This window comes from Aythya marila (assembly GCF_965140915.1).
Source record: "Aythya marila genome assembly, chromosome: 2".
NCBI lineage: Eukaryota > Metazoa > Chordata > Aves > Anseriformes > Anatidae > Aythya > Aythya marila.
In genome coordinates this window covers 68,124,157-68,144,586 of record NC_139043.1, presented here as the reverse complement: position 1 = coordinate 68,144,586, position 20,430 = coordinate 68,124,157, and the positions used below count along the sequence as shown (strand labels likewise).

Genomic DNA, 20,430 nt, shown 5'->3' with positions numbered 1-20,430 from the left:
ACTTTTAGAGCAAACCAGGATGTTGTTTTTTTCTTTTTTTCCTGAATATAGCACTAGCTGTATTTTGAACCAAATTTAAAACATTTTATACTACTCTTCAGCAACATCAAAGTAAACTCAAGTCTTACATGTACTAGAAATTAACGTGCTTGATGATTAATCACTGCAAACATGTCTAGCAGAGTAGATAACCAGAGACCACGATACTACAAAGGTATTTCTAAAAGCATCAGGGACACAGATTCCTGTTGTATCATTTGAATTGTGCCCTTAATAAAGAGGAAAGCAACAGTGACACAGCACATAAAGCATGGATTTTAAAACAAGAAAAATCACTTCCTCATGCCTACCTTGCACATTCTAGGAAAACAAGTAAATGATACTTTTGAAATCTGTGAAGTATCTTAACTGCCTAAAATTATAATTAGCCATCTGACTTGATCAGTCTTTTTTACAAGCCTGTTCAAAAATACTAAATAGTGAATAGAAATTGTTTCATTTTTTCCAAGCAATACCCATACATAAATACAATAATCTCTAAACTAACCACTACATATAGTTGTATAATACATTTATTCAGAAGTCTTAGATACAAATAAGGATAATTAAGTGTTGCTCAGATTTTGGCACTGAGTTGTTAATGTCATATTGTTTATTGTGTTTTTGTAAAGTTCCAGCTCCTAGAGTGAAACTATATAAAACTAAGATTTCATTTAAAATAAATGCATTTTCAACCAAAACTGTTCCTTCCCCAAATCCCAAACTTGACAGTCACACAAAAAAATTCCAAGTCTCGAAATAGTGAAAATAGTTGGTTTTGTTTCTAAACAATAATAATAATAATAATAATAATAATAATAATATCACAAAAATAATAAAATCAGAGATTTTCCTTTGGGTATAGATTCATATTACAAACAGGCAACAGTACTAGCAGAATATGGAGAAAGCTAACACTCTCAGAAATTCTCAAAACAAACAACAAAAAAGAATCAATTACATTCCAATTACCCTTCTGCAGCTTTTACTTTGCAGATAACTCTTTAAAAATATCTTTTCAGAAAGATATCTCCATAAAAGGACATAAGATAAATCCATAAAAGGAGGAAAAAAAATCTCAGCAATCTACAGTTTTTAGTACTTATGTCTTGGATCTTGCTTGTAATTCTGTAGGGAGCATTCTCACTCCTCTAATGTGATTTTTGTTGTTTTGCGATAATCTTTTTAAAGAAGTATAGCAATGCTGATGGATACGCATAACACAACTTTGTTAGCTCCAAGGAGATACCTTATATTTATCTGACCAGACTATTACCTGCTATTTATCGCTGTAGTAGTATCTGACACTTATGTAGTATGTAAAAAGATTTGGGGAGTGGAGAGGTATTTCACATCTACCCATTAAGACGGTTGTTGCCAATTTTTACAATTCATATAAATATAAGAACTCCCTAAACAACCCCCTGCACATTGTTTGTTTTTTCCCTTGGTGTAAAAACAAAACAAAAACCTAGCAACACTTTACAAGGAAGCACATACTAACTGAATAAAGGCAGCATGTAATTTCATATGCCAATATGCCACGTTATACAAACTGATGTGTCTCACTGTTGACACACCAGCTTAGGAGCCTGACCCACTCTCAATTAGGCATCTGAATTACATAAATAAAATAGAAATCTATTTTATTTATGTAATATTTTGTATTTATGTAAATCTATTTTATGTTCATTTCCATAAAAAGAGACATTCTTTTTTATTGTACACAGCAGACAGCAAAGCCAGCAGGAGTGAAAATGTTCAGCTTGTGCAAGTATCTACTGAATTTAGATGTTACATACCGTTTGATAGCCACAAGTTCTCCTGACTCGTTGCTCTTTCCCATCAACACACTGCCATAGGTGCCATCACCTAGTTGCTTCATGATTGTGTAACGGTTCATATTTTTTAATTATTTTTTGAAGACCAGGGTAGCCAAAAGCTTATAAAATTCTAAATGTTTTAAAGGATGTCTTAAACGATTTTGTGCTTTTTGGTTTTCTTAGAGAACTCCTCTTCCAGGCTGCTTTAGGTTGCTGGATGTCTTCTCATAACTGTGCAGGATAGTCACTAGTCTCCTCCAAATTTTGAGATGCAGATATAAAGTTTAAGAGAGAGAAGAGCATGGCCATTCTCAACTGATACTTAAAAAAAAAAAAAAAAAAAAAAAAAAAAAAAAAAAAAAAAAAGAGAGAGAGAGAGAGAGAGAGAATAGATAAATATGTAATTTCACAGTATTTTAGGCAAAGTCATTGTACAATTTGTATCTAAGAATAATAACTCCATACCTTTATGCGTTCCTTAAACAGAACGCTTCAATATAAGTAGTTCTTTTCAACCCTTCAAGCCACAGGAGGTGCCTAGTCTAGGATTAGGGTTAGAGTAAGCAGTGAAGAGTCGAGATTACTGCCATAATCCCCTAGAACCACAGAAGCATGTTTAAGGCTGGCGTCCTCTGATGGATCTCCCTAATTTGCAAGCAGAGGTAGGTTCCTAATCTGCAGCAACGGCAGGACTGACGTTTGGGAACACAGGCAACAGAACCCAAATCTTGCACAGGGTGCTACGGTAAATCCAGGACTGGTGCTTGCTGGTCTGAATGCCGCATTATGGATGGGAAGTGCAAGCAGGCTCGCTTAAAGTTAGTGAGGAAAGGACACGAGAAAGCAAGATAAACACAGCATTTGTTGCCAAGGTAAATTGAGTTCTTCTAAATTTACTTGAATATCTCACTCTTAAATTCACAGAATTCTTGGACCCACAGCTAGGGTTCGGCACAGTAATGGTTGAAGATCTAAATTTATTCTTCAATTTCACAAGGCCTGCATAAGTAAGTATAGAGCTCACATGCATTGGTATGGAAGACTTGATCTGAATTTTCATTTGGAAAAGAAAGCACATCAAACAATGCTGATTCTTCAAATTTATGTAATTCTTAATTTGAACCCCAATCCAAACTTGAATCCTAACTCTAGCTTTCGTGATACACAATACTATGTCACCAGTGTTTAAGAGTTAGGAATGTTCCCGTGGGTCCTATTCACAAATCCTAACTCTAACCTCAGCTCTGGCTGCCTCCAAGACATAATCCTCAAAGCCAATACTGAGGCGTTTAGACAAACGCCCAGCAATCATTAATTTATTTATATAGTCCTAGGAAAATCTAACAACTGCTCACTGCAGCTTTCATTCTCTGTAACACAAATGCTTAAATGCAAACAAACCACCTGCTGCTAAACAAATTCCAGCATTAGCTCTATCTTTTGCCTCTGCTGTCTGAAAATTCAAAATAACACTCGAATCAGCTGACATTCACTGACAACCTACCTCTGTAGGAGATGCAGAATTCAGCATGCAGCTTTGTAGTCCTTATGCTTATGCCAGAATTAGCTACAGGCTGGTAAGGCTGTCCAAACAGATTAAGGAGCTCAAATTCAGCCAGTAACAAATCTCAGGCTTGAGATTTACAGGTCTGGCAAAATGCAACAATGAAACTGGTCCCTTAGGAGTGTGAACACAGCATGCTAGAGCAGAAGTCTGCTGCATAAAAGAAACATCTGTGTGGACTGTGCACTGATGTTTCTGAGCTGTTGTTACTTGAAATGCTGCTTCCCCAGAGAAGTCGTAACATGCACCTCGTTACTTGCTGGTGCTTCTGTTACTGGGGAAGAATCTTGCACTAGCTGTTGTGATGCCAGTAATGAATGGCCCTGTGGACAACCTCAGTTTATAATCTTTGCACCAGACAACAACCAGTTTGGCAGTAAGAAATATAAAAAAATTTGTATCCATCCCAGAAAAAAGCCATTTCTACCATAAAGTGAGGTCACTGGTTAAGAGTATATTCTATAGCAAAGTAAAACAAAAACAAACAAAAACAACAAACAAAAAAACACACACACACAAACAGAAACTTACAATCATAGACAATTAAAATTACGTCTTCATATTAATCCAACTTAAAATGCAGACATATATTTTCTGCCTACTGTGTTTCTCACAATTCAGCTTTTTGTCTTATTCCCCAAAGTTCCTACATGCACTCTAATACCTTGAGTGCTATTTCTTCAAGGAGACCATTTGTTGGCTGCAGTAAAAAGCAGATGATCAAGCTGACACATACTAGCTCGTCATCTCTTGCTATTTTCTGATTGTAAGGTTGTATACATACACACACACACAAACTTCCTTAAGATATTCTAATACACATTTTAAAACAGTATCAGCCTCTAAAGCAACCATGTATTGTGCATGCATTTTGTGTATTGTAGTGAAGTTAAATGTAGGAGTTAAATGTAACTGCACTTCTCTGTTAAAACAAACCTAACTGTGGCTCGTTAGGACATGGTTTTCAGGGGGAATTCCACAGTATCTGTCAAAGATGGCCCTAGCCTGGAGCTGTATACATTAGAACTCACATATGTATCTACATTTCATGCCCAACTTTCTGCTCTCTAACAAAGTGAACTAAATACTAAGAAAGAAAACTCTGCATTTGTAAAAAACAAAGACCCAGATCTAGATACACACCTCAGGTTTTGACCTTTAAGTCCTCTGATTTTGGTGCCTAAATCCTGCCTGCGTTCCAAAACTATTTAGGTTTATAAATTAATCACTTGCTTTTACAATTACTCTGTTCGGCCAATTCTTCCTATTGTTTTAGCATGTGCACTGGGAACAGCAGCACATAAATCACTTCTTCCCTCCAAAATTCCTACGTAATGTAACACATCTCAGGCATAATAAGCATGCATTTTGTCTGATCTGGCAAATACTTTATTGCCTTATTCCTTTCCTTATGTATCTTGTATGAATGTATGTACTGTCATACATGCCACACACACTCAACACCACAGATGCAGACCAGGCCACCTCACAAATGACTCTTGTGAACAAGTTTCCTCGAGTACTTTCAGCCAACAAAAAGATGGAAAGGAGGCAACTCACAGTGAGACATCACCAACTGAAAACTAACCAAACGCAGTGGAAAAAAGCCAGCCAAGTGTATCACACTTGACTCCAGGCTCTTCTCTTTTGTACCAGCCCGGGGAAGACCCAATCTATCTTTACTTGGTACTGCAGGCCTCTGACATGTCCTTTGGTATTTCAACACTTATGTGGTATCATTTCCTCACTCGCCTGAAGCTCTAAAATGTAAAATTGTTATAATGGTCTCTTCTACCAAACTGACAACAGAAATCCTATTGTTTTACACCCTTACTGACACACTGTCCATAAGCTCCTCACATGGGATTAAAGAGGGATGAAAGCAGGGGACAAACAGAGGACAGACGCAGCAGAGCCACAGAATCTGGTCACTTGTGTAAATGTAGAACTACTCAATATTCTAAGCTCATTTTTACTTTTCCTGTATTTCTGGTGTTTGATTACTTTATGCAACAGCACTAAACTTAAATGAATGTAGATATTCCATTTTCAAAGGTAATTAATAATGGCAAAGTATCAGGGTGAAACAAAAAGTATAAAATGCAAAATATTTAACACAGCAAGCCGAAGGGATTGCTCAAACTGTTCAACTGTTGTATCAGCCTTACGCAACAAGGCTCAGCTCTAGCCACAAAATCAAGCCTGAAGAAGGCACACGGTGCCCCAAAGTAGAACTCAGACAACTGAGTTGGCTGAGCTGGAAAAAAGCAAAGCTGCCGAAGTGCTAAACAACCACAGAGCACGCGCAACGGGGAAAGGAGCAAAGTCCCAGGGGAAGGAGGCTACAAACCTTCATCGGAAAGGCCCCAAAGTGCCACCGCCAGAGGGCAGTGCGCAGGCGAAAGGAGGAGGGACGCTACGATAGCTGGCCTCAGAAACCAGTAACATAAATCCTGCCCTGTCTCGGCAAAACGCGTGGGTATGTCTATCACCGTACCACAGATACGTCCTCGTTGTCTCGATCAGGTGTACGCGCTGGGCGGAATCATCCCCCGCTTACCCAGCGCTGTTAATAAGGAACACCCGCTTCCTAATTCTCCAAAACGAGTCCTGGAAAGTTGCACCGCTCTCTGCGTTTCCAGTGCTTCTGCTGTACCTGAATTACGCGTTAGCGAGCACCTCTGAGCTGCGCGCTCAGCCGGCTACAAAAACTAACGAAGAAACTCAGAAGGGCCAAACCCGCAACAAAAGCAGCGCACGGGACGCGGCCCACCGCGGCGGCGGGGCGAGTGCGCCAGGGGCAGTGCCACCCACCTGCGCCCGGGAGCCGCAGCAGCCAGCAGCCGCCGGGCCGCGCTAACGCGTCGCCGGGGCGACGCCGCGGCGCTGGGCGGGACCTGCCCGCTCCGGGGAGGGGACAGGAGGGAGAGCGGGCAGCGCGCCTGCGTGGCTGCAGGGGCATGGAGGGGAAGGGTTGTTAGTGGTGGGAGAGTTCTCCGAGGTCATCTGGCCCAAGTATCGCCCTGCCGACACTATCACCCACTAAATCATGTCCCTAATGACCAGGTCCAGCCTTTCCTTGAACACCCCCAGGGACGGTGACCCCACCACCTCCCTGGGCAACCCATCCCAATGCCTGACTGCTCTTTCTGAGCAGAAATGTCTCCTCATTACCAACCTGAACCTCCCCCGGTGCAATTTGAGGCCATTCCCTCTAGTCCTATCACTAGTTACCTGTGAGAAGAGGCCGACCACCAGCTCCCTGCACCTTCCTTTCAGGTAGTTGTAGAGAGCAACAAGGTCTCCCCTGAGCTTCCACTTCTCCAGACTGAACAACCCCAGTTCCCTCAGCTGCTCCTCACAGGACTTGCGCTCCAGGCCCTTCACCATATTCCTAGTCCTTCACTTGACATGCTTCAGGGCCACGATGTCCTTCATGTAGTGAGGGGCCCAAAACTTTACACAATGCTCGAGGTGCGGCCTCACCAGAGCAGAATACAAGGGGACGATCACCTCTCTGGTCCTGCTGGCTACGCTATTCCTGATACAAGCCAGGACGCTGTGGATTTCACTCCATTCACCACCACTCTCTGGGCCCAGCTGTCCAGCCAGCTTTTAAGCCAGCAGAGTGTACCTGTCCAAGCCATGGGTCTCCAGCTTCTCCAGAACACTGTGAGAGACTGTGACTGTATCAAAGGTTTTGTTGAAGTCTAAGTAGACTACATCAACAGCCTTTCCCTCATCCACCAGGCGGGTCACCCAGTCATAGAAGGAGATGAGGTTGGTCAGGCAGAACTTGCCTTTCATGAACCCATGCTGGCTGGGCCTGATCCCCCAGTGCTCCTGTATACATTGCGTGATTGCATTCAAGACGACCTGTTCCATCCCTTTTCCTGGCACCGAGATTAGGCTTGTAGTTGCCCAGTTCCTTCTTATGACCCTTCTTAGAGATGGGCATCATATTAGCAAGTCTCCAGTCATCCAGGACCGTTCTGCTGATAGATGATGGAAAGTGGCCCAGCAATCACATTCACCAGCTCCCTCAGCACACTTGGGTGCATCCCATCTGGGCCCATAGACCTGTGGGTGTCTAGCTTCCCTAAATAACCTCTACCCCAGTCCTCTTCAACCAGGGGAAAGTCTTCCTCTCTCCACATTTTCTCTCTTGTTTCTGGGCTCAGTACTGCATGAGGGCTAGCCTTAGCAGTGAAGAATGAACGTAAGAAGGCATTCAGTAACTCTGCCTTCTCTGTATCTGCTATAACCAAGGCACTCACCTCATTTAGCAGTGCACCCATATTTTCCTAAGATTTCCTTTTGCTGCTGATGTATTTGAAGAAGCCCTTCCTGTTGTCCTTGATGTCTGTTGCTAAATTTCATTCTAACCAGGCCTTGGCCTTCCTCATTGCACGATCGAGTGCATCCTCAGTAAGTTTGCAGACAACCCCAAGTTAAGCACGTGTGTCGATCTGCACGAGGGAAGGAAGGCTCCTCAGGAGGATCTGGATAGGCTGGACCAATGGGCTGAGGCCAACTGCATGAAGTTCAACAAGGCCAAGTGACGGGTCCTGTGCTGGGGCACAACAACCCCAAGCAGAGCTACAGGCTGGGAGAGGAGTGGTTGGAAAGCTGCCTGGCAGAGAAGGACCTGGGAGTATTGGTTGATAGTCGGCTGAATAGGAGCCAGCAGTGTGCTCAGGTGGCCAAGAAGGCCAACAGCATCCTGGCTTGTATAAGAAACAGTGTGGCCAGCAGGTCTAGGGAAGTGATTGTCCCCTTGTCCCCCTGTACTCGGCTCTGGTGAGGCTGCACCAAGAGTACTGTGTTCAGGTTTGGGCCCCTCACTACAAGAAGGGCATCGAGGTGCTCGACCATGTCCAGATGTCCTGGTTTCAGTTAGAACAGAATTTTCTTCCTAGTAGCTGGTGGAATGCTGTGTTTTGGCTTGGGATGAGAAGAGTGCTGATAACACCCTGATGTTTTAATTGTTGCAGAGCAGTGCTTATACCAAGCCAAGGACATCTCAGCCTTTTGCTCTGTCCTGCCAACAGGCAGGCTGGGGGTGCACTAAGAGCTGGGAGGGGACAGACCCAGGACAGGTGACCCAAACTAGCCAAAGGGGTATTCCATACCATCTGATGTCATGCTAAACAATATATAGGGGTGGCTAGCCGGGGGAGGGGGCCGGACTGCTCGGGGTTAGGCTGGGCATCGGTCAGCGGGTGGTGAGCAATTGCATTGTGCATCACTTGTTTCTACATATTATTAGTAGTAGTACTATTATCACCATTGTATTATTATTATTATTATTATTGTTATTATTATTTTCCTGTCTTATTAAACTGTCTTTATCTCAACTCACAGGCTTCACTTTCCATTTCTCTCCCCCGTCCCAGAGAGGGAGGGGGAGGGTGAGCGAACGGCTGCGTGGTGTTTAGCTGCTGGCCGGGTTAAACCACGACACCAGAGAATGGCAGCGAAGCTGGTGAGGGGTCTGGAGAACAAGTCTTACAAGGAGCATCTGAGGGAGCTGGGGTTGTTCAGCCTGGTGAAGCAGAGGCTCAGGGGTGACCTTATCGCTCTCTACAGGTACCTTACAGGAGGTTGTAGTGAGGTGGGGATTGGTCTATTCTCCCATGTGCCTGGTGACAGGACGAGGGGAAATGGGCTAAAGTTGTACCATGGGAGGTTTAGGTTGGATATTAGGAAGAACTTCTTTACTGAAAGGGTTGTTAGGCATTGGAATGGGCTGCCTGGGGAAGTGGTTGAGTCACCATCCCTGGAGGTCTTTAAAAGACGTTTAGATGTAGAGCTTAGTGATATGGTTTAGTGGAGGATTTGTTAGTGTTAGGTCAGAGGTTGGACTAGGTGGTCTTGGAGATCTCTTCCAACCTAGATGATTCTGTGATTCTGTGATCCACAGCTTCTCTGAGCGACGTTTTTCAGTGCCTTGCTAACCTTACAGGGAAGAATTTCCTCCTAATGTCTAATCTAAATCTATCCTCTTTTAGTTTAAGACTATTCCACCTTGTCCTATCATTTACCTAAGTAAAGAGTGTTTCTCCATGCCGTTTCTTAGTAGTCCTTTATAACATAAATTTCCATAAATTTCCATAATTTTCCGTGTACAGAAGACACGATTAAAAAAATATGTGAATTTAGTTTCTGAGCCAATGGGTAGTTTTGAGAGTGAGGTCTCGCCTGAAGCTTTAAAGCTCAAAGCTTCCTATTCTTTAAATGCTTTTTGAGGTCAAGGGCCAAGAAGAAGAGACAACATGGTAACTACAAGAGATACTTTGGAGGGAGGGGCAGAGAAATGGTGTAGAAGTTCAGATTTGCTCAGCTTCACCAGGCTGTCAGCAAAAAGGGGAAGCTGTCCAGTTACACTTTTTTTCTCCTTGTTTGTCAATGGCCAGGGTGGTGATGAGGTGCTGGGTCAAGCACTGCTGACAGATGAATTGCTTCTGCCTTTAGTCAGCTGTGCAGAACAGGAGGCTGTGGGAAGCAGCACTTTGGAGCCTAGAGGACTCAGCAACTCGAACAGTTTGTTGAAATGACAGCACAAGGATTAATATATATATATATATATATATATATTTTTTTTTTTTCTTTTTTCCAGAAACAGAATATGTCCCTTTCCTTTACTGAAGTAAAAACATCAGAGGTGCCTCCTGAGTACAATGAAGTGCAAAGATGAGACCTGGACATGAGGAGTGTGAAAGCAGCGTCACCCCACAGGCAAAACTTGGGCCATGGTTCAGTGACATCAGCTGTGTTTTGCAAAGTGTTGTCACTTCTCTGCGGGGACATAAGTGCATGGGCATAGCTAATTTTCTGAGTTTGATCTCATACCAGGAATTACCTGCTGTTTCAGAAAGCTGCTCTTCCGTTTGCTTCTGCATTATGGGAAAAAAAAAAAAAAAAAAAAAAAACTCTCAAAATAAGAAACATGAGTGTGTTTTTTCCTCTGCTTGAAATAAACTCCAAATAGTGGGACACAGAGGATGGGAGTGGTGAGTGCTGGGAAGCAACCAAAAGTCAAGACTGATATATAAATAATTTCAATACTAGTTTTGCAGAGGTGCAGCAATTGAGTCTAAATTCTGTTAGTGCTGTCCTGCACCTGCTGATTGCCAGTGGTTTCTGTAATGCTCCCTGATGCACGGAGGTGGGAAGACTGCACTGTAGTTATGACAAACTGCAACATGCTTCAGAGCTATATGGCAAGCACTGCAGCCCAGTCACTTAACCCCTCATTTTGTCACAAAGGCATTAAGAGAAGTGCTGGGCTTTGCTCTTTCTGTGAAGCACGAAAACGAAGGAAAGCCATCAGGCTGGAACGGCAGGGGTGTTTGCGAGTCCTGCAGAAGGACCTCTGAGAAGATCCTGGTGCACCTGCTTGCCTGCTCATTTTACACAACAAGATTAGCAGACCCTCTACTAATTTTCTGTTGAAAGAACCCTCTTTGGCTGCGGCCCATAAAGGTATCAGTGCTTTGCTAAAATGCCAGCATAAGCACCTGAAACCAGCTTCTCACAACTGGCAGTACAACAAGTGACAGCAGGTATGTAGAAGTTAATAGGGGTTGTGTGAACTTTATTTGGTTGCTGTTGCTTTGAATGAGTTTGATCCAAATGAGCAACATTTCTTTGTGATGTTTATTCACACCTGTATCATCCCCCTGATCTCTGTCTTGCATGCGGGCTCCTGCAAGCTTGTGGAGGTGTCATGTTGAAATGTGCTCTCTATTTTGCACAATCCTAACCATAGCACTACATAAACAGCAACTGATCTGCCCTTCCTTTGTTCGAGAGCGATGGGCAGATACTTACTTTATGTGTCTAGAAGACCTCAGGCAGTTGTCCAGACACGGGACACCATTCTCTGCTCTTGTTAGTTCTCAGGCAGATGGGTTTTAACACACCTGGACTGACTTTTCACCCTGTGTCTTAGGAGGAACTACACAACGCTGAAGGTCACAGTTCTCCGCTTTTTCTGCATGTGACTGACACTGAGCACAGTAGGAGTGGCACAAAACCCGTGATTCATCTTTTTAGAAGGCCTCCTGCACCTCCAGAAGTGCACCGTGTCTCCTGCTAAATAGTCTGTCTTAAGAGGTGTTATCCATCTTTGTGAATAGGAGTAGCTCAGGTGGATTAGATAACTCAAAAAGACTAAAAAACAGAGCAAAACAAACAAATAACATGAAAAAAAAAAAAAATCCAGACACCTCCCTCCACCTCCCTCCCCCCCCCCCAAAAAAAAAAAAAAAAAAAAGGTAAAAAGTAGGCTTAGAAATCATATTCTGCTCTGCTGTATCATCACTGTCTCCAGACTGTTTCCCATCCATAGAGCTCAGAGGAACACTTGCCTCTGTCCACAAAGATCATGAAGACCTCCCCAGAGGAGTAGAGACACCAGTGAGCTCAGCAGACCCAAAATGCTGGGCTCCCAGGGTCTGTCCCCTTAGCAGGACCTGCTACTGAGGGCAGGGGGTAGCAGCAGAGGGGACCAGGTGGCATTGCCCGCATACAGGTGCCCACATCGGGTCTGTGACACATGGCCACACCTGGCAGGTACACATGTTGAGAAACATCATCGAGAAGCCTCTTGTCTCTGGAAGGGATCCATTCAACACACTTCTGCTTTTAAACCTTGCCATTGAAAGGTTGCTTTTTTGAGTATAAAGGGCATCCTCAGCCTGGGGACAGCTGGTGCTCCGCCTCAGTAGGGCCCTTGTTGTCCATACGAAGCCGGAGCCTCAGGTGGCTGAGCTCTGAAAGCACATTTTTTCCACTCCTCAGCTTTGCTGTGACAACTGGAATTTGCTAGGTGAGGATGCCTGCCATGGCACAGGATGCGGGTGGCCCCTGCACTCCTCTCATGTGCTCGAGGAAGGGCCAGAAACCACATCTGAATGGTACGATGAATGGAAAAACAGCTACTCAAGGACTGAAAGGAGCACATCTTTCTTCAAGGATGCTGCTTTGCCTGGGAAGCACGCTTTTAAAGATAATTCTGCAGCTATATAAAACAGCAGAGACATTTGATTTCAGCTTTTTTTGTGTGAGCACAGAAGCTAACATTGCTTTTAAATTGCTATATTTTAGAGAGAAAACTATGTGCTGCACTAGATTGTATCCATCTGATATTTTAACCACAAAGGTTATTGAACAGACAGGTTGTTGTAGATGCTTGTGCACAAAAGGCACTGGTGTCAGTGTAGAGAAAGGCTGCAATAACCTTCAGGGATTTTTTATTTGCTCGAGTGGATGTGGTGAGGTAATTGCTACCATATCTTTGTACCGTGTTAAACAGCTGTTGCATTTATTAGACAGGAGTCCACACCTAAAAAGTAGCATCCTAACACAGGTGGTACATCAGTTGAGAAAATGCAGCCAAGTTCTGCTTAAAAGGAAGCATTTCAAGAGCATAGCGTAACAATTTAAGCGTATGGGTACAGCAACAAACTTGATACCAGCATATTAACAGCACAAAATCCCCACAGCCTATCCTAGCATTTTAACACATTCAAAGTTTAAGTTGCAGTGGTCTAATTTCTCTAAAATCAATACAAAATGGAGCAGTTTACATCTTTGTTTAAGATTTTCATGAAGTTTGGGATCTGCTGTGAATCTTATCTCAGCTTTTTTAGTCAATTTGCCTCACTTTATTTTTTTTTCTCCTTTTAAGTTTAGAAGGCTTTATATCTTATTTTTTATTCTACAGCCCAAATGACTCAATATATTTTGGAGTACAGAAGAAAAATCTCAGTTCTGTGTACAGGGATAGCATTATATACTTATAAGCTCAAATTTTGGCTCAGCCTTTCTGGGTGGTTACTTGTTATTTTCTTAGCTTAGTATGTGGGCTAATTACCAAACTGACATTGCTCACCTGAATCGGTTCTTTTCTGTAATCTAAAGCCCCTGGAAGAATGGACATAAAATTTTAAATGAGCCCAGTGAGGTAGACAGCAAATATATTACAAGTCAATGCAAGTTTGACAGATACGATAATTTAGTCTTTTGATAAATTCCAGTTGCAAGAGGCCTGAGTTTTCAAAATGCTGAACAACCACCCACTACTGGAACAGGATGCTGTGCATATATTTTTTTCATAAAAATACAAACTTAAAGAAAGAAATACTCATAATCACAGAATTGAAGGGGTTGGAAGGGACCTCGAAAGATGTATGACTTTTTTAAAAACCCAAGAGTTTGTACACCATGTTTTACAAATAAGATTTAGTTACTGATTTATGACAGCACTACAAGGTTCTGCGTGTCGAAGCCAACTAACCAGCTGCTCATGTTAGTTTATGTTATCTTGTTTTTAAACGCATATTTATTAAAAGCACACAGTAGCAGGCTGTTACATAAAACATAGCCAACACGTAATAAAAACAGATTTTTCCAAAATATTTGAGCATCCAAAAAGTTAAAATACTTGGTAACTAATATTAATAATAAATGCTGTCACCCTGACCAAACCCCAGCCTACATAACTTTCTTGCTAGGCATACACTGTTTAGGTATGGTTTTTGTTACACAGCACTATACAGCTTCCAAAATACATAACATTTAAACCAGCAGTATTTATTTTGTGCCCATTGGAGAATTAATTCAATTATCTGAGAACCTGGGGATGCAACCTTTTCTGTTTAGCTCAGGGTCTCTGGAAATTGTTTTTTGGCCTCTCATTTTGTCAGTTGCTTCATTCCCAGTAGACCACCACTGTCATGGGAGGTTGATTGCAGAGAGGAAAAAAAAGTGCTAGGAGAAATCCCTTGGAGGAAAGAAAGACTTAATGGTGAAGCAGAGAGAAGAACAGTAACCAGGAAGGTGCATTCACACTGGCCTGCTGCCGTCAAACAAAATAGCAGTTTCCATGAAGGTTTATCATTTCTTTTTTCAGAAAAAGACAATTAGTTCTTCTATTCATCAGGATTGTGGCAGGTGAATGGATCACTCAGGTGGATTATCCTGCAAGTTGCCTTACTGTCTCTTCTTTCCATTGACCGCAGTCTACACCTCCTTCCTCATCTTTTCCCATTCCCTGGGAACCATTTTCTTTACTGCCGTCCCCCTCCAAGCCCGCAGCCTTTGGCAGGGCTGGTGGCTGTAAGCAGATCGCAGCCTCCAGCAGAGGCCATTTGCTTCCACGTGTGCTGTGCCCCTGCACAACCTTCTCCTGCCTGGGGCTGGACATCTCATACTATTTACTAATATTGAAATTTTGTGGGCAATATGCTTCGCTCAGTGCCAGAAAGGCAAGAAACAACTTATCTGGGGGATAAGTTGTTGTAACACACTGCTTCCTCACTTCTCCTCAATTCCCAAGTCATGTATACGGTCAGTGCAGTCACGCATTTATTTCCCAGTTTGAGTTAATCATTCTGCTGTCATTTATGCAGTGTTTAGCCAATATTCAGCACTTTCAAACCTTAAGTCCTGTCCTTCATGCTCAGCGTAGCTGTTCCCCAGTGGTAGCCCATACCGATAGGTCTCCACGTTCTCGGCTGGTTCGGCCTTTGCAGGGATTGCATCATGCTGGTAGAGCAACGCTGACTTGATCATCCCCAAATCTTCCTGATTCTTCATCCCTGAATAGATAGCGCCTGAGACGTTTTCAGCCACGTGGGTATAGCTCTGAAGGTTGTTCATATCGCAGAGGTTGTTGCTGCATTTCAGCGCAGATGGCTTGTAGGCCCGGTAGGACACTTTTGTGGTAGTCGTGATGACAGTTTGTAACGGTGGGGCTATGGGAGAGGGGCTGGTACCATACCTGCTGGGGTACTCACCACCGTAATAAGGGTGGTTAGCCCTTGTTTGCATCTGACCATAGTCGCTCCTTTCTCTGCTGGCAGTTTTCCCCCAGACTGGTTTCAATCCGTAATGCCTACCAGTATTATCAAAGCTCTTGTCATTGCTGGCCAAAGAACTATAGTGAGATCCATTCAAATTGATGGGGTCAGCGTCAGTGGGAGGATTTGTTAGATCTTTGTATAATGATGGGTAAGCAGTGGAGCTTATAAAAGTAGGAACTCCAAACTCATAGCTGCACGCTCTAGGCACATAGATCCTTGGATTGGGGCACTTCTGGTATGGTGATAGCTGATCCTCTTGGAAGCTGGCTGAGTCATAAGGCGCTTTGTAGAGGTCAGCGTTTTGTGGCCAGGGGTAAGACTGAGTTGGAATTGAAAAACTGGTGTCTGTGATGATGCTGACTCTTTCTGGGCCATCCATGCAGGGCAGATTCTGCATGTTATTGACGTAACCACTGCTATCATGGTATTTTCCCACCTGGAAAGGATGAGATCTTTGAGATTTGGGAATGGATACCACCCACATACACATCCTGACAGTTGCACTATTGCTCATTTCAGTCCCAAGCAAACAGCTGTAGCATGGTATAAAGCTTTGTTTTGCCTTGGGCTTCCCAGTATGCATCTCTGACACCTCTCTAATTGACTGAAAATCTTGACTTACCTCCGAGTTTAGAGGTCTCTTTTTCTGGGAATGGTGAGAAGAGGATATTTGCTTCTTAATTGCACTTCGCCTTGCCTCTGCCTCCAATTTACTCTCTGGCCTAGGGTGGTCGTGAACTCCTTTAGCCTAAATAAGGATAATCAAAGAACTAGATGCAAACTGGAAGGAGGTAAGAGAAAAGAAAATGCAGTAGTAGAACGAGAGAGAGAGTGAGAGAGCGTGCATAACCTGTGGCCTGGCACAAGAGAGCACAGAGAAGAATCTAAAGAACAAGGGGGGATTACATTTTAAAAATGAATAAAGCCCAGCTGTGCCAGCTGTGCCTTGCAGGTAGACAGAAGTAAGAAGTGAGGGAGGAGAAATCAGAGATGACTACAGACCTGCAAGACTGGGTGATGAAAAAGCAAAGCTGCTACCCATGTCTACGACATTCAGGAACAGCTGATCAGAACCAGGGGAGTGGGGGGATGCATTATAAATTTAGTTTAATTGGTTGACTCTAGGATCCTAGTTCTGCATTATAACATCCGCCACTAAAATGGCAACAACATGCTTGAAAGAGGTTTCATGCTAATGGATGACAAGTATTACTTACTTTGAAAATGATAACCACATTTTGGAAATCTATACCCAGGAAAGCCATCCAGAGATGGTCTGCTATTGAAGCTGCTGTGGATACACAGACTTATGTATACAAAACTGTATTCACATATGACAAAACAACGTATGCTACATGTACTTACCCATTACACTTTCCAACACGGACTTTCAGGTAGTCCCTAATACAAACTAGAAAACTTAAAACTATTTTAAAAATGTCCTCTATCAAATGCAAATTCCAAGTGAGAATTTATCAACAATTTTTATCAAAATCTTTTCAGTTTTTGCATTTTTATGATGCAATGTCTGAATAATAACAATTATAAATAACAGGTGAGAATTAGGGAATGTGGCCCATTTGATTCCATTTACTGATAGGAAAAAATGGAGTTCACTGGAGTCTGGGGAAGAAAAAAAGCCCCAAATCCAGCAGAGAATGTAAGCTCAAAACAGAAGGGTTTGGTGAAATTTTTGTCCTAGTACTGCTAAAAAACAACAACAACAACAAACACACAGAAACATCATAAAGTTTCAAAATCACCTTCTAAATACCCTTTTTCTGGTGAACTTTTAAAACCTTTTAGAATTCAAAGTTGTTTTTGTTTTGGTTTTTTTTTCCATATGTAGCAGAATTTTTGTTTGAAATTATGCAGTTTAAATGATGCTTTCATTTCCCCATTTACTTATCTTAGTAGGAAATAAATCTTTGGTCCTTGGTGAGATTCAGTCAGCAGACGTGCTAAGGTGCAGGACAAGCTTTGTTCATATCTGTTTACTATAAACAAGAGAACTTTAGACCTCTATAATGATGTTATAGCTAAGATGGAAAAAAGTTAGCCCTCAAGTACTGCTTTTTTAAAAGACAGGCAAGTGTTACTGCTTTATGTGTTATGGCCAGGTTCATAATACAGATGAATCCAGGCATGAGTCCAAACTCTACTGTACTCACCATGCTCGGTGGTACACACACACACACACACACAAAGAGGAAAAAAAAAAAAGAAAAAAGGAGATCTTTCTGGATATGGATATCATATATGTGCATGTCTGTGCACATGCATATACATGCTTTTACCTGGAAAAATATTGCTTTGCCATCCAGCCTCCAGAAGTTAGTGACCGGATAGCCACTGTGCCCTCGGCAAGGAATGAGCTCAAGGGCCGCGTTGCAGTTTGGACAGGCTTTCCCTGCAAAAATAGATTGAAAAACTTTTGAAAAACACTTGTTCAAGGCGAGGGTGCAATCAGAGAGTGAATGGAGCACAAGAGCAATAGGACAAGTCCTTCACTGAAATTCAGATTGAGATATGATATTCCAGTAAATGGGATGCAGTCTACCGAGCAGAATTGAATAGTGCAGACTAGAGCTGCACGGGTGATATAAGCTCATGAATGAAAGGACGGTGGGTCCATTTGCCCGTAGCTATTTGCAAGCAGATGTTGACAGAATTTGGGACTAACTTGCTCACACTGCTTGCAACACCACCTTAGTCTGCATGCCAGAAAACAACCTGGCCTCTGCTTAGAAGTCAGCCGGCCCCAGCTGACGGTCCCCAGGTGCCCTGTCCCACCCCAAGCCCCCCTCACTTTGCTGCTTCTGTCGAGCCTTGTCACATATGGCGGGGCGCAGCTGCAGCCTGGCACCGCTGGGCAGGGCACAGCTCCTGGCACACACCACCACCCCCAGGCAGGACTTCTTGAGGATCTGGCAGTTGTGGTTGTTGGTGTTGCGCATGGCCCAGCCGCTGAGGTGCCTCTGCGCATTCTTCTCCTCACTGGAGTAGATGAGGCGCACGTAGCCATCCGGCCACTCCTGGAAGGCATCGAAGTGCTTGGGCTCCTACAGCAGGGAGAGCATAAGGATGGGGTATCGCAACACAAGGTTGTCATCCCATTGCAAAACGTACAATAGGAGAGGGAGGGCTCCTTCTGTGACCTCTCATGCAGCAAAAGCCAGAAGCAGCAGAAAATGTTTTTGGAAGAACAGCTTATTCAGAAACAGCCTGTGAAAGGAGAAAGGCAACCTGGGCTTCCATGTCACGAAAGAAAATCAGGTCTCCTTCCCCTTTGGGATCACCATTGGTAATAAGAAGGTCTGTTGTCACCAATGCCTCTTTCCTGTAAGGTGGCCCAGCTGTAGGAAATCAGCCTCACCACGAGCACCTATGGGCTGCCCCACCACACTTGTGCCCAGGCAGGACGGGGGCTGCCCTGTTTCTGCTTACTATTAAGTTCTTCTCACCACAGGGCTATGCACCTGCAGGCTGGAAACTAGAAGTTTTAGCTAAGCAACTGTTGCTTGCAGTGCATCTAACACAAGATGAACAAGGCTCTTGCAAAACAAACAGAAAAAGAAAACATTGCAAAAACGTGCAACTCTGTACATTGCAGTAGATGCGTGGTGGTCCAGAGAAAGACCATTTCCATTAGGGATGTCACTGGCTTTCCAGCATTCCTTATCAAAATGCGATTAACAGAGCAATGAAAGAACGACTGAGATTTTAAACTCCAATTATTTTACAATGCAAATAGAATTCCCACAATGCCCATTTAACATACATATACACCACATGTGAGCAATCCCAGGGAATTCAGGGATTTACAGAGCATTTGCATCCAGAATTTACAGAGTTAATCATTTCTGTAATTGCATGAGATGTGCAATATATTGTGAGATGAAAACTGCTTGGGTTAAAAATGCATTTGGAGCTCACAAACCGAGAAAAAAAAGTGAATGTTCATTGACAAATCTGCTTAATCACACACATCAGCAGACAGATGCAATATTTAAATGATTTAAATTATAATGGAAAAAGGCCAAACCGAGCTTCCTTTAGCATGCAAATGGGGGAATGAGGGAGAAGGAAGCTGGTCTAACAGTAAGGACTGCTTTAAGAGTTTGTACACAGCTGCCCGAGGTTTTGCATTAAATCCCTGCCTTTATTTCCGGCCATCAGCAGAGTCCCTTAAGAACCCTGTAACTGCACTGGGAAAGATTTTGCAAGGTAAGAGGTGAGCTTGGTAGGAAGCAATGTTGAGGCTCCTGATGTGGGGAAATTAAATAGGCTGTAAAGCACAGCTCCTTGGGAGGACAAAGTCATCCCGGAGGGCTTCAGGCCCTGGGGGAAAACCCCAACAGCATTCTGACCCCGTCACAGGGAGGTTCCCCAGTTTCCTGCTGATTTCTCGTGCTAGTGCCAGTGCCCCCTTCCCCCCATATCCCCCTCTACCAGGTACCTGCGGCAGTTTGGGGTCGTTGATGTCCCAGGTAAGCTTCATGCTGGGAGAGGGGGCAGCGGAAGGCGGCAGCTCCCGTTTTTATGCCCCCGGGGCGTCCCTGCCTGGCCCCGCTTGAGCGGCAGGGGGCTGGCCCTGGAGGGGACTACCGTAGGGAGGGGGGCTCCCAGCTGCTGCACCAGGTGAGGGCTGCCTGCTCTGCACCCCCCGGTATGCTTAGACCAGTTCAGGCTGTGCTGCACCTGCTGAAGGTGTTTTTTCGGGGGGGGGGGTAGTAGTTGACGTGCCTTCTGGTTTTGGGGATTTTCCCAAAAAGTTTGTTTTCAGCTCCCAGGAATAGAAAAGAGTTCGTGATGTGATGCTAGAGACTTAGAATGCTGTGTGTACCTGCAATCCTTTGGCCTCAAGGGTTTTTCTCCTTCCTTTTCATCCTACTGATGCCAGGCAGCCCCTGGGTGGGTAGGTGGGGGGCACCATGGAGCCCCTTGCACCGGGGCTGGGGGACTGCTTTGGAAGCATGGGGTGATTGTGAAACTTTGTTTGGGAGATGACAGAAGAAAACTTGGGAGAGGGAGGGTAAGTAGAACATCCTCAAATTTTGAGCAGAAAAAGTGATTTTCTTATATTACATTTTCTCTTTTAAAGGAAGAAGAAAGCCAAAAATGGAGTAAAGAA

At 43.6% G+C, this 20,430-nt stretch overlaps 2 protein-coding genes across 14 annotated transcripts in view; both read right to left on the bottom strand.

The window, feature by feature from the left end:
- Positions 1 to 6,276, bottom strand: part of MAK (male germ cell associated kinase) — a 30,847-nt gene extending 24,571 nt beyond the window's left edge. For 10 of the 13 annotated variants that reach the window (XR_014316956.1, XR_014316957.1, XR_014316958.1 and 7 more), the window contains exons 1-2: positions 5,924 to 6,234; positions 1,842 to 2,183 (exon numbers count right to left, since the gene is read on the bottom strand). Coding sequence is in view for 6 of the 13 variants with exons in the window: in XM_082753926.1 (XP_082610052.1) it covers positions 1,842 to 1,942 (101 nt within the window). In the remaining 7 variants the exon portion in view is untranslated. The other 3 variants (XM_082753932.1, XM_082753930.1, XM_082753931.1) reach the window with 3 other exon arrangements.
- An 8,559-nt stretch (positions 6,277 to 14,835) lies between these two features.
- GCM2 (glial cells missing transcription factor 2) lies at positions 14,836 to 19,797 on the bottom strand (the record flags this gene model as incomplete). Its single annotated transcript, XM_082755358.1, has 5 exons — positions 14,836 to 15,732; positions 15,919 to 16,044; positions 17,594 to 17,706; positions 18,106 to 18,358; positions 19,756 to 19,797. The coding sequence occupies 5 exons, from the start codon at positions 19,795 to 19,797 to the stop codon at positions 14,836 to 14,838; spliced, it is 1,431 nt and encodes a 476-aa protein (XP_082611484.1).
- Between the last annotated feature and the right edge of the window lie 633 nt (positions 19,798 to 20,430).